This window comes from Equus asinus, chromosome 1, assembly GCF_041296235.1.
Source record: "Equus asinus isolate D_3611 breed Donkey chromosome 1, EquAss-T2T_v2, whole genome shotgun sequence".
NCBI lineage: Eukaryota > Metazoa > Chordata > Mammalia > Perissodactyla > Equidae > Equus > Equus asinus.
The window spans coordinates 110,157,833-110,171,559 of NC_091790.1; the positions used below are offsets into that span (position 1 = coordinate 110,157,833).

Consider the following 13,727-nt stretch of genomic DNA (forward strand, 5'->3'; position numbering starts at 1 on the left):
TCGGACCTTGTCTAAGGCGGTTTGGGCTGAAATGCAAAAAGGGTAAGTTTTAACCGTGGACCCAGCTAATGGCCAAAGACATGTGAACATTCCTTCCTCCATGCACGTTTATGAGAAGTTGGGCCACAATCTCAGAGAAGATACTCTTTAAAGTATACAAAAGTTAAAAGATTAGGATTGAATTTTTACTGAGTGGCTGCGGTAAAAATATTTGCAGTTGATGTCATTGGGACATTAACCAATGAATTAACCACAGCCCAAGGACGTGTGATTGTACATGCATTAGGGACAGAAAACTATCCAAGGTACTTAACTGAAGTGAATAATTTCAGAGTATAGAACACTGCAAGTCTATACTCAGTTAACCAGATCCCCACATGTAAACCCAGATTTTAAAATAAGTCTATAGCTGCTGTGGAAAATGGTATGGGGTTGCTCAAAAAATTAAAAATGGAATTACCATATGATACAGCAATTCCACTTCTGGGTATATACCCAAAAAAATTGAAAGCGAGGTATCAAAGAGATATTGGTACACCCATATTCATAGCAGCATTATTCACAGTAGCCAAAAGATGGAAGCAACCCAAGTGATAATGGATAAACAAAATGTGGATAAACAAAATGTGGACTCTTTGGGGCATGATAAAGTCACTTTTGCTCTAGCCAAAGCCCAGCTGCGACCGCCTGGGGACTCCCTGAGTGAACGGACCCCCGACAGCTCTCCACCCCACAGCAGGAAAAGCCAGTAAGGGCGAGCGCGTGGCGGCCCCCCACCGCACTGAGGCGGGTGGGCGGGGCCTCCCCTTCCGCGCGGGCGGCGGGGGCGGGGCCTACGACGGGGGCGGGGCCGGCGGCGCAGGGCGAGCTCCGCCCCGGGGGTGGGGCCGGCGGTGGCGGCGCGACGCTGCGCCGCACGTGTGCGAGCCCGGGCGCCCGCAGGGCCTCTGAGAGCTCCCGGCCTCGGGCGCGGGCGGCGCTGTCTATGCCCGGCCGCCCTCGCGGCTGGCTATTCCGAGCGGCCCTCGCCGCCGCCGCCGCCCTCCTGCGCCCGGAGTCGCGCGCCTGCCTCCTCGCCGCCCGGCCCGCGCCGCGCCCGCGCTCCCAGGCCCCGGGTAAGTGCGCGGCCTCTGCGGCCACCCTCAGCCCGGCCCCGCGGCCTCAAGGCCCCGCCCGGAGGGGCCAGGCGGGGCGGGAAGGCGTCCCGGCGGGGGTCTGAGGCCCCCACGGTGGCTCGCGCCCGCGGGAGCCCGCCCGGAGCCCGTCGGGTCCTGCGCTGGCGGGCCCGGCCCCGCCCCCTCCCGCGGATCGCGTCCCCGCGCCTCTCGTTCTTTGCCCCCGACTCTTCTCCCTCGCGGAAGAGACCCCAGCCTTTATCCCGAAGCCGGTGGCGGCTCCACACCTCGCGGGGCCCGTCTGCTCCAGGGTCCCGCCCACGTGCCGCGGCCCTCGTGGTCCCCCAGCGCTGCCTGCTGCGCTCGTTTTGTGCACGTTTCCCAGAGCAGGAGCGTCTCCTCCAGCGCTCTGCCCGGTGCGTGTTTGGTGATTGCGTGGAGGCGGTGCTGCTGTGCGTGTTGAAACTCATCCACGCGGAGTCCTTCCCGCCAGCTCTGCCCTGAGAGGTCCGTCCTCATTGCCGGGGCTTGGCGCCTGCCAAGAAGTAGCGTTTGGAGACAGTTTAGGTTTTAAAATATTTGGTCCCGTTGTCAGACCGCTTTTTTTTTTTTTCATTCCGAAAATAGAGGATTACTACGGGCTTTTGTTTCAAGTCAGTGGTCATCTGTGAAACAGGCATGCCCCATTGGCCTGGGAGGCCTTGACAATTGAGGGATCTGTCAAAAATCAGGCTGTACACTCATACTGAAAAGGGGATGGATGAGCAGTGATTTTGTTCCGTCTTTTGGCAAGTAGCCAACAGTCCGAATTTATTAATTTAACAACTCCTTTTGAACATATCTTTTGATAGAGACTGGGTGATACGAGTATTAATAAAACAAAGCTTTTGTCCCCAAGTAGGAGAGAGAAATTACAGTCCAGCTGGTCTGTTGACTAGGTTTGCTCCTGCCTCAGGCCCTTTACACGTGCTGTTCCCGCTGCCTGGAACTCTCCCCACACATCTTTTCGTATCTGGTTCTTCCTTCAAATCTGCTCAAAAAGCATCTCCCCAGGGAGGCTGCCCTGAACAGTACCCCTTGCTCTCATTCCCCTTACTCTGCTTTATCTGTGGCCCCTATGCTTGCATGTTCTGAGATTGTTTTTTATTTTATTCTCTGATGTATCCTTAAATAAATGTAAGTTCAATGAGGGCAGGAAATTTTCCCTTTTTCCCCATTGTGTAGAACAGTGCCATCAACATAAGAGGTGCTCAGTAAATATTTGTGGAATGAACAAATGTCAGGGACTTAACTTTGCATATGAGAGTATAGAGCGTGCTCTGCCCTGAAAAAAAAAGTGCTCTTTATCTTGAGGGCTCCTGGGATTCCTGACAGTTTGCAGAGGATGGAGCATAGGTGCATTTAAAGAGTGGAAGGTGTGGAGGGTTTTGAAATATAGACAGGATTAAGGCTAATACGGCTCTTGTTTAAGATGTTTGTTTTGCAGGAAATAATGTTCAGGGACTGTCGTCAATGTTATATTAAAATTTTGAAAATGCAGAACTTTATTGTGAGTGCAGAGGAAGCTTATTGGTGAGTCTAATATCTTAAGGAAACAGATTTTAAAATACTGTTACAGTTGTAATATTCCTAACCTTATTTGGCCCATTTGGAGCGTAGAGGAAACAAAAAAGCATTATTTTAGTATTCCCTCCAAAGAATTGTGTAGATTTTAAGTTCATGGGAAAATATCAGTGGGTTTCATTGTCTGCCCCATCGTCTGCCCGAAGCTTCTGATCTGTAGATTTTACTGGACATTTGAGGTGCTGTCATTGCTATCGTGGATGGTCTATTTGTGCTGCATAACATTTCTTTAAAAAGAACTTTGTTTTTAATACTGTTAAAAAAAAAAACAGCTCATAAAGCTGCTCCCTCCCTTTTTTTTTAAGCTGGTCACTTTTTAGAGCTTTGAGGTATGATGCTTAAGTATGTATATTTGGATTTTCCTGAATGCAAAACTCATTTCCTTAGGAAAATCACATGGGGGCACTCAGGGTCATTTTATCTTTGTGACTGAATTCCTCTTGGCTCTTCCGTGTTCACAGGGTCCTCTCTCTCATTTAAAAATTATATTGCATTTCAGTCTTTCCTTTTATATAGTTCCTGCTTAGGAAAATGACACTTATTTGAGTTCTGCCTCTCCTAGTCCAGAAGTTTGCACAGCTGGTCTAGGAAATGTGTTCTCAGCTTCTAGGCCCACAGACAGAACTGAACAAAATACATATGAAGAGATTTATAATCATTGGTGCTATATTTACTTTAATAATTGTCTGCGATAGGACCCTCAGCCTAAAACAAATGAAAATTATAATTTCATTTGAAATACAAAAGAGAGATTAGTTAATGAGTTTGTCTTTGCAAGTAAATACAACAAGAAAAAGAGATGAGGCAAGTGTTTACAAGTTTCAAGAAAAAGACTGCCAGAAAATCACTAAAGGCCTGTTTGTTTGGTGCTCTTGGCAGTGCTTTGACGGTCTCTTAAAATTAAATGGTGTTTGAAGGAGAAAACCATGTTTCATCATTAGCCCGGAGAACAAAAGAAGCATAAGATGCTGTTTTTTCTCCAGACTCAGCAATACAGTGCTGCCACGTAAACCATCCTTAATAAAAATTAATGGCAGCAGGTGAGTAGGAGCAGCTATTTCAAACCTTTAACCAAGTCATCCTTTTTCAGCTTTACAGAGAAAGAAACTGAGGCTGAGAGAGGTACATGACCCGCTTAGTAAATAGCAAAACCTAGATCAACTCCGAGTGGTACCCCACAGACCGCAGTTCGCTGAGTAAGGGCTGAGAGCGGCGCTCGATGCTCCACCCTTGTGCGGGGCCGGGCTGGTCTGGTCAGCGTTCCAGCCTCAGTGGCAGTGCTGCGGAAGCAAGTGTGAGTGGTTGAGACTTCAGATCTGTCATCTGCCAATGTCCTCATTCCAGGGATGTTAGGTGCCACACTGCTGGCCTAAACCTTCTAGAATTTCGTTCACCAAGTCTCTGATGTAGGCGCAGGGCAATGTGAGGGCTTGGGATGAGGCCACGTTCTGACTTAGGTGACCGGTAGGCGGTTTGTGATGACACTCCCTGAGGTAACAGGTGCAGTTTCAAAGCAGTGCGTTTGGGGTGGGAAATGGTGAGATCAGTTTCGGGCGTGTTGAATTTGAACCTCTGATGTCCCTCTGGCTGGCTGTGTCAACTCCGAGCGAGGCGCTTCGTCTCTGGGCCTCCGGGTTTCAGAGCTGAGAGGGGCTGAGTGGCCGAGTCGGGGCAAGGTTCGGGTGAGCTCACTGCACGCTCTATGGTTGTCCTGCTGTCCTTAGATCGCCTTGGTCCCCTTGGCCCCCGAGCAACCTGGGGAGCTGGGGATGGCGGAGTCCCTGCTGGAAGACTTGGGAGCGAGAAGGGAGCAGGGTTGGAGAAGGCACCCAGGGAAGCCCAGAGTTGCCTGGCAGACAGAGAAGGAGAGGAAAGGAGCTCCTCCTGGAGAGGCGGGGAGAGAGGAGAGTGGGACCTTGTGCTGCTGGGAGGAGATGTCAGGTAGGGCCAGGATTGCCTGCTGTGCGTTTGGCAAGGAGTCCCACGCTGGCGGGGCGATTATTCGGTTCACTGCGGTGTCGTGTCACGGTCCTGGGGTGGCGTCTGGCAGGGGGTGCCTGGTGAGTGCAGCAAGGGAGTGCACTCCGCAGTGCTGAGGAGCGAGTGAGGGTTAAAGTGAGTGTGGGGGTCCCTTAGGAGGGTTGCCCTGTTGTGGGGATGGTCATAATAAGCGATCTTGTGAATATGCTAAGGACGTGTGTCTGCCAGAGGTCCCTATCTTCTTTGTGAACAGCAGCTAAGACTTGGGGAAGACCGCATGACCAGCGATGGGCAGGGGGCGTGGAGGGCTGTCATGAGAGAGGAGCGCCCTGACCCGGTGAGGTTTTCTCCAGCAGCACCAGGAGCACAGACGTCATCGACAGCAGAGTTGGTCCTTGGTTGAGGTTTCGCAGGGATCCTGGAGGAGAAGGGCTAGTGAGCGAGAGTGTTGAGCGGCAGCTAGGAGTGGTTGAGGTCTGGGGTGCTAGACGAAGGGAAGATGGAAGAGGCCGTGTCTTGGGACTGGATGTCTCGATGTGTTTGCAGACAGGCGATGGCAGAGGGAGCAGAACTGAAAAGACGGGCGGTGTGCTCAGGGTAGCATAGTTTATGTATCTTTTTGTACTTTGAGCTTTTATTTTTATGATAAAAAATTTCAGACATGCAAAGTAGAGAGAGTGATGTGATGTGATCTCCCCTTATCCCCATCACCCAGTTTCAGCAGTGACCAACGGACGGCCAGCCTTGTCTTACATCTGCACCTAATCCACTTCCATTCACTGCTGGTAAGGTATTTTGAAGCAAATTCCAGACTATCTTTTCAACTGTAAATATTTTGGTTTGTGTCTCTAAAACATAAGGATTCTATTTCTAAATGTAACCACAATAGTATTATTGCATCTTAAAAAGTTGACAGTGTACCTTAATGTCATCAGATGTCCCCACAGTTTTAGTACGCCTGATTGCCTCATAAGCACTTTTTTTCTTTTTCTTTCTTTCTTTCTTTTTTTGGTGAGGAAGATTGGCCCTGAGCTAACATCCATGCCAGTCTTCCTCTGTTTTTTGTATGTGGGATGCCACCAGAGCATGGTGATAAAGAGGTGTGTAGATCCACACCCAGGATCTGAAATGACAAACCCCTGGGCTGCTGAAGTAGAGCACGCAAACTTAACCACTATGCCACCAGGCCAGCCCCCATAAGTGCCCTTTTTTTTAATTTTTTTTTTTTTGGAGAAAGATTAGCCCTGAGCTAGCATCTGCTGCTAATCCTCCTCTTTTTGCTGAGGAAGACTGGCGCTGAGCTAACATCCATGCCCATCTTCCTCTATTTTATATGTGGGGCACCTACCACAGCATGGCTTGACAAGCGGTGCCATGTCCACACCCGGGATCCAAACAGGTGAACCCTGGGCCGCAGAAGCAGAACGTGTGCACTTAACTGTTGTGCCAGTAAGTGCTTTTTTTAACCGTTGATTTCTTTGAATCAGGATCCACCCATTGCCTTTCTTTGTAGGTTTATGTGTAACTTCCCCCTTCCTTTGTGCCCTTGCTGTTTATTAGTTGGAGGAACGGTGTCCTTGTCCTTGCAGAGTTTCCCATGGTCAGGATTTTGCTGATTGCTTCCTTGCGGTGATGAACATCTTCTGTCCCTGGGTGCCACCTACGCTAGTAGTTAGGCACAGAGTTTCCGTCAGTAAGAGTACTTCGTAAATAACAGCGTGTACTTTCAGGAGCACGCAGTGTGTGGTGGTCTCTTTTTTGCATGTTAGTGACCGTTGGTGGTCCTTGTCCAGGTCCAGCGTTTCCTTAGGGCTTTGCTACTTACTGTGTGTTTGATCTCTGTAAACGGGGAACGACTTCAGCACCTTCTTCCAGAAGTCTACAGAATGTCTGTTGCCACCTGTTCCACCACCCTGGATTCTCTGGCGTGCACGTGATATCCTCGGGGTCTGCAGCCTTCTTGAGAGAGGAACGGGCACTGGCGTCTGCTTGGCTCCTGCTATGGGTCGCGGCTCTGTGTTCAGTGTCACGTTTCATCTTCACAGCATCCTGCGAAGCACGTATCATTCCTGGTTTACAACCGAAGAACGGGGGCTTGGGGACATTAGTGGTTTCCTGGGACCAGTTACACAGCTAGAAGGTGGTGGGGAGAAGCGCGGTACTCAGCTACCCACATGGGAGGCCAAGCGGGAAGAGCGGGAGTTAACAGAGGGAGGCACGGGAGTTGGGCTCGTGGCCTGCGGAGGAGTCTTGAAGGTGACCTGCGGTGCGTGTGCAGGGCCTGCCATCAGAGAGCGCGTGGGCAGGCAGTCTGGGAATGGGCCCCGGCCTGGGCTGGGCCTGAGTGGTTGGAGGCGTGTGGAAGATAATGGTACGTGGTGCTGGATGATGGACAGTGCCAGAGCAGGATGAAGCCGACATTTCTGCGAAGGAAACGATCGGTGTTTCCACGAAGGCCTGTGGCTGTGAGGTTGTTAGGAGGAGCCTGCTGAGTTCTCGGCACTCTGGGCAGGAGAGGGGCGTCCCGCCGACCAGGAAGCCCTGAGCCCAGGGCCGAAGCGGCTGTTCCTGGCCGTGCTTCCCTGACGCTGAGAGTCCAGGCTCTGAAGGGCAGCAGGGTCTCCTGGAGGCTCCTGTGGTGCCAGCTGGGAACGTCATATCGGCATTGGGGAGCCCTTGTGGGTTTTAGGTGACAGTGTGTGTGACACAGTGTAGTGACTGGATGCAGGATGTGCCCCGGGCACTTACAGCACCACAGGCCTATAAGTGGGCTTGTCTTCTCCCACCATCGTCTCCTCTTCCTGGGGTCCCCAAGGCAGAAAACCTGAGTCATCCTGGAGTGTTTCCCCTTTCCTCCCCCGTTTGTCACCCAGTCCTGTCCCCACCACTCCTAAATGTCCCTGACTCCTCCCCTCCTTTCTGCTGCCCTTGCCTCCGCCTGGATGAGATTGCACTGATTTCCTGCCTCAACGACAGCAGTCCCCCTGCCCCGTCTTCCAGCCTGACCTCCATTGCTCTTCAGAGGGCTGCCACAAAATCTGACTCACCAATCAAGCGGTGTTTGGTTTTGAGGATGTAATTCGCTCCATCTCGCCTGGTGTGGCCTCCGCCCACGCCCTAGCTTTAACTCCCGGCTCTCTCCTTGTGTGTTTTACCCTCCACAATACGTGCTGAGTCCTTGGGGTTCTTCCAGCACTCTGTGCGCTCCCATCCTCCGTGTCTTTGCACAGGTTGGTCCACCGCCCCCAAACAGCCACCTCCCCTTTTTCCACGACCTTATTCTTATTCATTCCTCAAAACTCGGCTCCGGTGTTCATTTCTAGTCTTCATAGGAAGGATGTCTTCTGACACCCTCGCCACCAACGCCCTGTGAGGTCTCCTTTTGTTCCTGTATCCCCAGGTGAGCCCGGGGTCCTTTCTGTCTGCCTCACTGGTGTGTAGGCTCCGAGAGGGCAGCTTTCTTGATGTCAAGAGAAAATGAAGTAGCATCGGCATTGCATAAAGCAGCATTCTTTTTTACTGTTCCTCGCTTAGAACAAATAAAGAATAAATGCTTTCCTATTTGAATTGGAGATAATTTTATGTAACTAGTTGTGTGTTTCTGTTTCAGTTTCTTGGTTTCTTCTATTCTCTTTATTTAATTTTTTGTCTTTCAAAGGAAATTGTTTTTACTGACATTTTTCTGTACCTTTTCCCTGTTTTTTTTGTAGCTATCATGATCCTTTTTTCTTTCGCTTTTTGCATGTATTTGTCTTTTTCTTTGCTTTCCATTCTTGATTTTTGACTATGAGGCAGGATCAAATATGGATTCTCAAAATTTAGTTCATCATTATTATTCTTCTGCGATAGATGCTTCTGTAGGTGGGTTTCTTGTTATCCAAGCTTTGGAGAACTAGAATATTAACTCTCTGCTCATTGATGTTCTTTATGAATATGTTTACTAAGTACATTAGTACGTTAATTTTAGCATCTCCCCATATAATTATTATGGAAAAATTTTTATCCTTATTTCACCAAGAGCCTCAAATAAGATGAAATTAGGCACTCTTGGTCTCAGATAAATGTATTGATCTTGATTGTCACCTGTTGCCCTCTGTCAGGCTGCTGTGTACTGGGAGGTATGTGTGCCTTCTGAGACTAGCTCAGTACCTTGTGTATGGGCCAGTTAAATTATAATCTGTGTTTGTTAAGTTGTGGCAAAATACACATAGTGTATAACATCTTAACCATTTATAAGTGTCCAGTCCAGGAGTGTCGAGTTCATTCACAGCTTCGTGGAGCCCATCTCCAGGGTTCTTTCACCTTGCAGAACTGAGACTCTTCCCCCGTTGAACAGCTCCCCCCTCCCCTTGCTGTTTTTTTCTTAGTATGGTATGATATGAGTATGCTTTCATGTCAGTAAATGTATTTATACACTATTTTTATTTAATCACTTTTTCAGAAGGATAATAATGTATGTGAAACAAAGTTCAGGTGATACAACTGTGGTGTTCGGTAAAAACAGCACATCTCCCAGCCACCTCCATCCTGCCTTAGAAGTAACCACCTTTCCCAGATTTAATTCACATTGTTTCTACATACTGTGTGGTTTATGGACCCAGGCGTCATTGTTCTTAATTTTTTCTAATCTAAAGCCCAGAGGTGTAAGTATCATTACAGCTAAAACGTTAAGCTCTTTCGTAATTGTTTTCTTAAGATCCTCCCTGAAGGTTGTGTTTCTGAGTCAGAGGAAATACATATTTTAAGGGTTTTGATGCACACTGTCGAGTTCCACACAGAAGTGTTGTGCTGTTGCTCTGTCCCACCAAGCTACACACCAACAGCAGGAAGAATTATTTTAATGAATGATTTTCAGGCCCCTAGGAACGAAGTTAGCTCTGTTTGCTGAAACAAGCCATTGTCACTTCCTACTCTCTCTTCCTTCCCAAAAGGTTCTCTTAAATGTTTTCTTGGAGCCTTAAAAATGGAGATGACAGAAATGACTGGTGTGTCACTGAAGCGTGGGTCCCTGGCTGTCGAAGACAATGACAGTGTGGCGCCAGCTGAGGAGGCAAAAAGACAGAAGGTGTCGGAATGCTGTCTGACCACAGGCCGAGCCGGGCTGGAGAATGCCTCTCCCCGCAGCGGTGAGAATGTGCTCGGGCCACCTGGTGCTGTAAGTGCGGGAGAGGGTACAGAGAATTCTGATGCTCGGTTGGAAGAGGAGGAGGAGGAGGAGGAAGATGGCCTTTCAGAGGAGGGGGATGAGGAGGAGGAAGCGGAGAGCTTTGCAGACATGATGAAGCATGGACTGACCGAACTTGATGTAGGCATCACCAAGTTTGTAAGTTCCCACCAAGGATTCTCGGGGATCTTAAAAGAAAGGTAGGTTTAGTTTATGTATAAATTTATTTTAGTTATATTAGTTCTTTTCTTTAGAAAGAAATCAGCAATGTATTCCATTTAGCTCCCTATCCCCAAGGATTGTTTGCACTGATGGTCAAAAATGAATAGGAGGAAAGAGAGCTGCTGAAATGGGTAAATGAGACCATTTAAAGATAAAAGGAGTAAATAAAAATAATTTTCCAGTGGTATGCATTGTTAATATGTGAATGGGTGCTGTTCATTCCTTTCAAATAAACCATTTTAAATGGTTTCAGATTTTTTATGAATTGGTCTTAAAATCTTAAACTCTTTCACCTGAATGTGCCACATCTACAGGAGGAAGGAGGTGGTCCTTGGAGCCTGATGGATCTGGGTGTGAATCCAGTTCAGCCACTTTATAGTTACTTGACTCCTCTGAGCCTCAGTATCCTCATCCCAAAAATGGGTCCTAATACCACCTTGGGGTTGTTGAGAGGATTTTAAATAATGCATATAGAGTATTTATCATAAAGGTAAGTTTCAGGGTGGTTCATAGTAGATTTACTGGGCTGTGACTTCATTAACCATTTACAGTATTTTATGATTCGCTGTACTATGGACTGTCTGTATAATCATCGGGTAACATCAGTAAGCTTTGATTTATGTGTTTCTCTGGAAGAGTAATTAGGAGGGTCTTTTCTTTACATTCTGATACAAAGCCCAGGGTGCGGCTCAGAATTCATTAAGAAACCAAAAACATAACTATATATTTTTTTTTGAGGAAGATTAGCCCTGAGCTAACTACTGCCAGTCCTCCTCTTTTCACTGAGGAAGACTGGCCTTGAGCTAACATCCCTGCCCATCTTCCTTTACTTTATACGTGGGACACCTACCATAGCATGGCCTGCCAAGCAGAGCCATGTCCGCACCTGGGATCCAAACCAGTGAACCCCGGGCCAACGAGAAGCGGAACGTGCGAACTTAACCGCTGTGCCACCAGGCCGGCCCCCATAACCACACTTCTGTATGAAAATTTTTTAAAAATCCATGTCTTGTACAACAGTAAATCTTACTGTTAATCAACTTTCTCCTAAAATTAATAGGAAACCAAATGCTGATGCTCTGAAGTTGTGTGTTTTCTTTTCATCAGGTACTCCGACTTCGTTGTTCATGAAATAGGGAAAGATGGGCGTGTCAGCCATTTGGATGACTTGTCTGTCCCAGTGGATGAAGAGGTAGGAGCAGCTTTCCAGCAGAAGTCACCTTCTGTATACAAATAGCATTTCCTAGAGGTCGTAGCAATATAGAGCTGTAAACAGCCTTGCATTCTGTGTGAGACTCACCAGGCTTCTCGTGGGTATTTTAAAGGCTCCTTCGGAAGATATGTTGACGGTTTTGACAGCCGAAGAAAAGCAGCGTTTAGAAGAGCTCCAGCTTTTTAAAAATAAGGAAACCAGTGTTGCCATCGAGGTAAATAGTAGTAAAAAAACATGTGAAAAGGTTTTCTAGAGTGTGACTGCTTCTTTTTGGGTGAATGTTAATACGTGTCTATTGGAAAAATTACAGCAGTTAACAAAAGGGTGACTTTTCTCTGTTTGATCTAAAAGAGCATTATACTAAAAATGTTTCTATCGGTGGCGGATAACCAGTATGCAGATAAACTGGCACAAAAAAATTATGTTTTGTTTTAAAAAATTTTTATATGACCACAGATCAGCAAAGAAATCTGTTGTTTGGAACCACAGAATGACAGTTATATCACATGGTATCTACTGCTAAGGGCTAGACCTCCTGGCAGTCGGCTGCGTGGCCCTGATAGGGAGGCCCCGGCTCTGTCTCCAGCAGCCTCTCCATCTCCAGTGGGGCTCTGGGAGGGGGAGGGACCGGGGGGAGGAGGTAAGGGAGCGTTTCCTTGCTCCACTTGAGTCCACTCGTGCTATTCAGAAAAAGGAGGACTCAGCTACTAAGTAGAAGAGTAAATGCCTTTTACAAATCTTTCTGGCATGAAAATTTTATTCTTCTCAATTAGTGCTGTCCAACAGAATTATAGTCTGAGCCAATTTTTTTCATTTTAAATCTTCTAAAAATTTAAAAATAAAGAGAAGCAGATGAAATTGATTTTTAACAATATGTTTTAGTTTCCCTAATACATTCAAAATATCATTTCACTGTGTAATCAGTATTTTAAAAATTACTAATGAAATCTTTTACATTCTTTTTTTTTTTCCTCCTGAGTTTTCAGAATCTGGTGTTACTTTACGCTAATAGCACATCTCAGTTCAGACTAGCCACATGCCCACTGTTAGTGGCTCCCGTATGCGACAGAGCGGCTCTAGGTGATGTCTACAGCAAAGCAAATGTGTTACAAGATTTTAAGAATCTTGTAGCACAGGATTTTTAGCATTTTAAGTTTGTGTTAAATTAATTTTGTACCATCTTTTAACAACCTACTGAATTTGGGGTTGTCTGAAATTCCCCCTTCCATTGCTCCCAGTTAATAGGAGTTTACTGTAACTTTTCAGAATTCGTTATCTGCCTCCAATCCTCATCTCCTCTTCCACCACCAAACTTCCCAGAAGTGGGTAATGTTACAATTCTAGGAATCCTCAATTACTGAATTTACCCATAGACAAAGTTTTCAGCTATGCCAAGGAGGAAATTCCTGAGAATTGGTTTTGAGAGCAGTCCAGGAGAGTGGTCCAGGTTTCCCTTGCTTGTGCAGTATGGCGGTATATCTTAGCCCCATAATTTATATTAAAACTACATAGATGGCAGGACTTGCTATCATCTTAAAGACTGTAGTTATGCCATCGATTGAAAGTTTTTACTTTTCAAAGCCTAAACCATGGGCAAGTTTCCTCGTCTGTAAAATAAGCACCACAGACTTTCTGAATTTGTGAGGTCCAAATCTGCATTCACTCATGCACAAACTGTGGTTCCAACTCAGTGGTCTCAGTAAATTCCAGATCTAGACTTACCCTTTGATATGAAAATGTCACTTATCTATAATGATAATGTACTTTGTTTTCATTTACATTTTTTATTTTGCTAAAATAGTGTTAGGTTTCGTTAGTGGTAGTTGTAGTATATCAGCGTTTTTCAGCTTGCAGGTTGCAGCCCATCAGTGGGTCATGAAATCAATTTAGTGGATCTTTTTTTTTTTTTTTGAGGAAGATTAGCCCTGAGCTAGCATCTGCTACCAATCCTCCTCTTTTTGCTGAGGAAGACTGGCCCTGAGGTAACATCCGTGCCCATCTTCCTCTACTTTATACGTGGGACGCCTGCCACAGTATGGCTTGCCAAGTGGTGCCATGTCCACACCTGGGATCCGAACCAGCATACCTCAGGCCATCAAAGTGGAACGTGCAAACTTAACCACTGAGCCACCAGGCTGGCCCCTAGTGGATCTTAACTAATATTTTTTTAGTGTAATAAAATAAAATAGAAAATAACAACGCATTGCACATAGAAAAGATAAGTACTGTTTGTAAATTTTTTTTAGACTTTTAATTAGGCATGTTCACATACATGTTTCTGGCTATTAAATCCAGATGTGAAATGTATTTCTTAGTGTAAGACCAATTCAGAATTGGAAAAACAGTCACGTAATAAGTTTACGTTTTCTTGATGTTGATTTTTCTATAATGTCACTGAAATAATTCCGTA

General features: G+C 46.6%; 1 protein-coding gene across 2 annotated transcripts in view; it reads left to right on the forward strand.

Moving 5' to 3' along the window:
• Window positions 1-872: 872 nt before the first annotated feature.
• Window positions 873-13,727, forward strand: part of PUS7 (pseudouridine synthase 7) — a 46,094-nt gene continuing 33,239 nt past the window's right edge. For both annotated transcript variants that reach the window (XM_070505401.1, XM_044769724.2), the window contains exons 1-4: window positions 873-1,115; window positions 9,650-10,082; window positions 11,212-11,296; window positions 11,430-11,531. In XM_070505401.1, coding sequence (XP_070361502.1) covers window positions 986-1,115; window positions 9,650-10,082; window positions 11,212-11,296; window positions 11,430-11,531 — 750 coding nt within the window. In that variant the 5' untranslated portion in view covers window positions 873-985. The remainder of the gene's footprint in view (window positions 1,116-9,649; window positions 10,083-11,211; window positions 11,297-11,429; window positions 11,532-13,727) is intronic.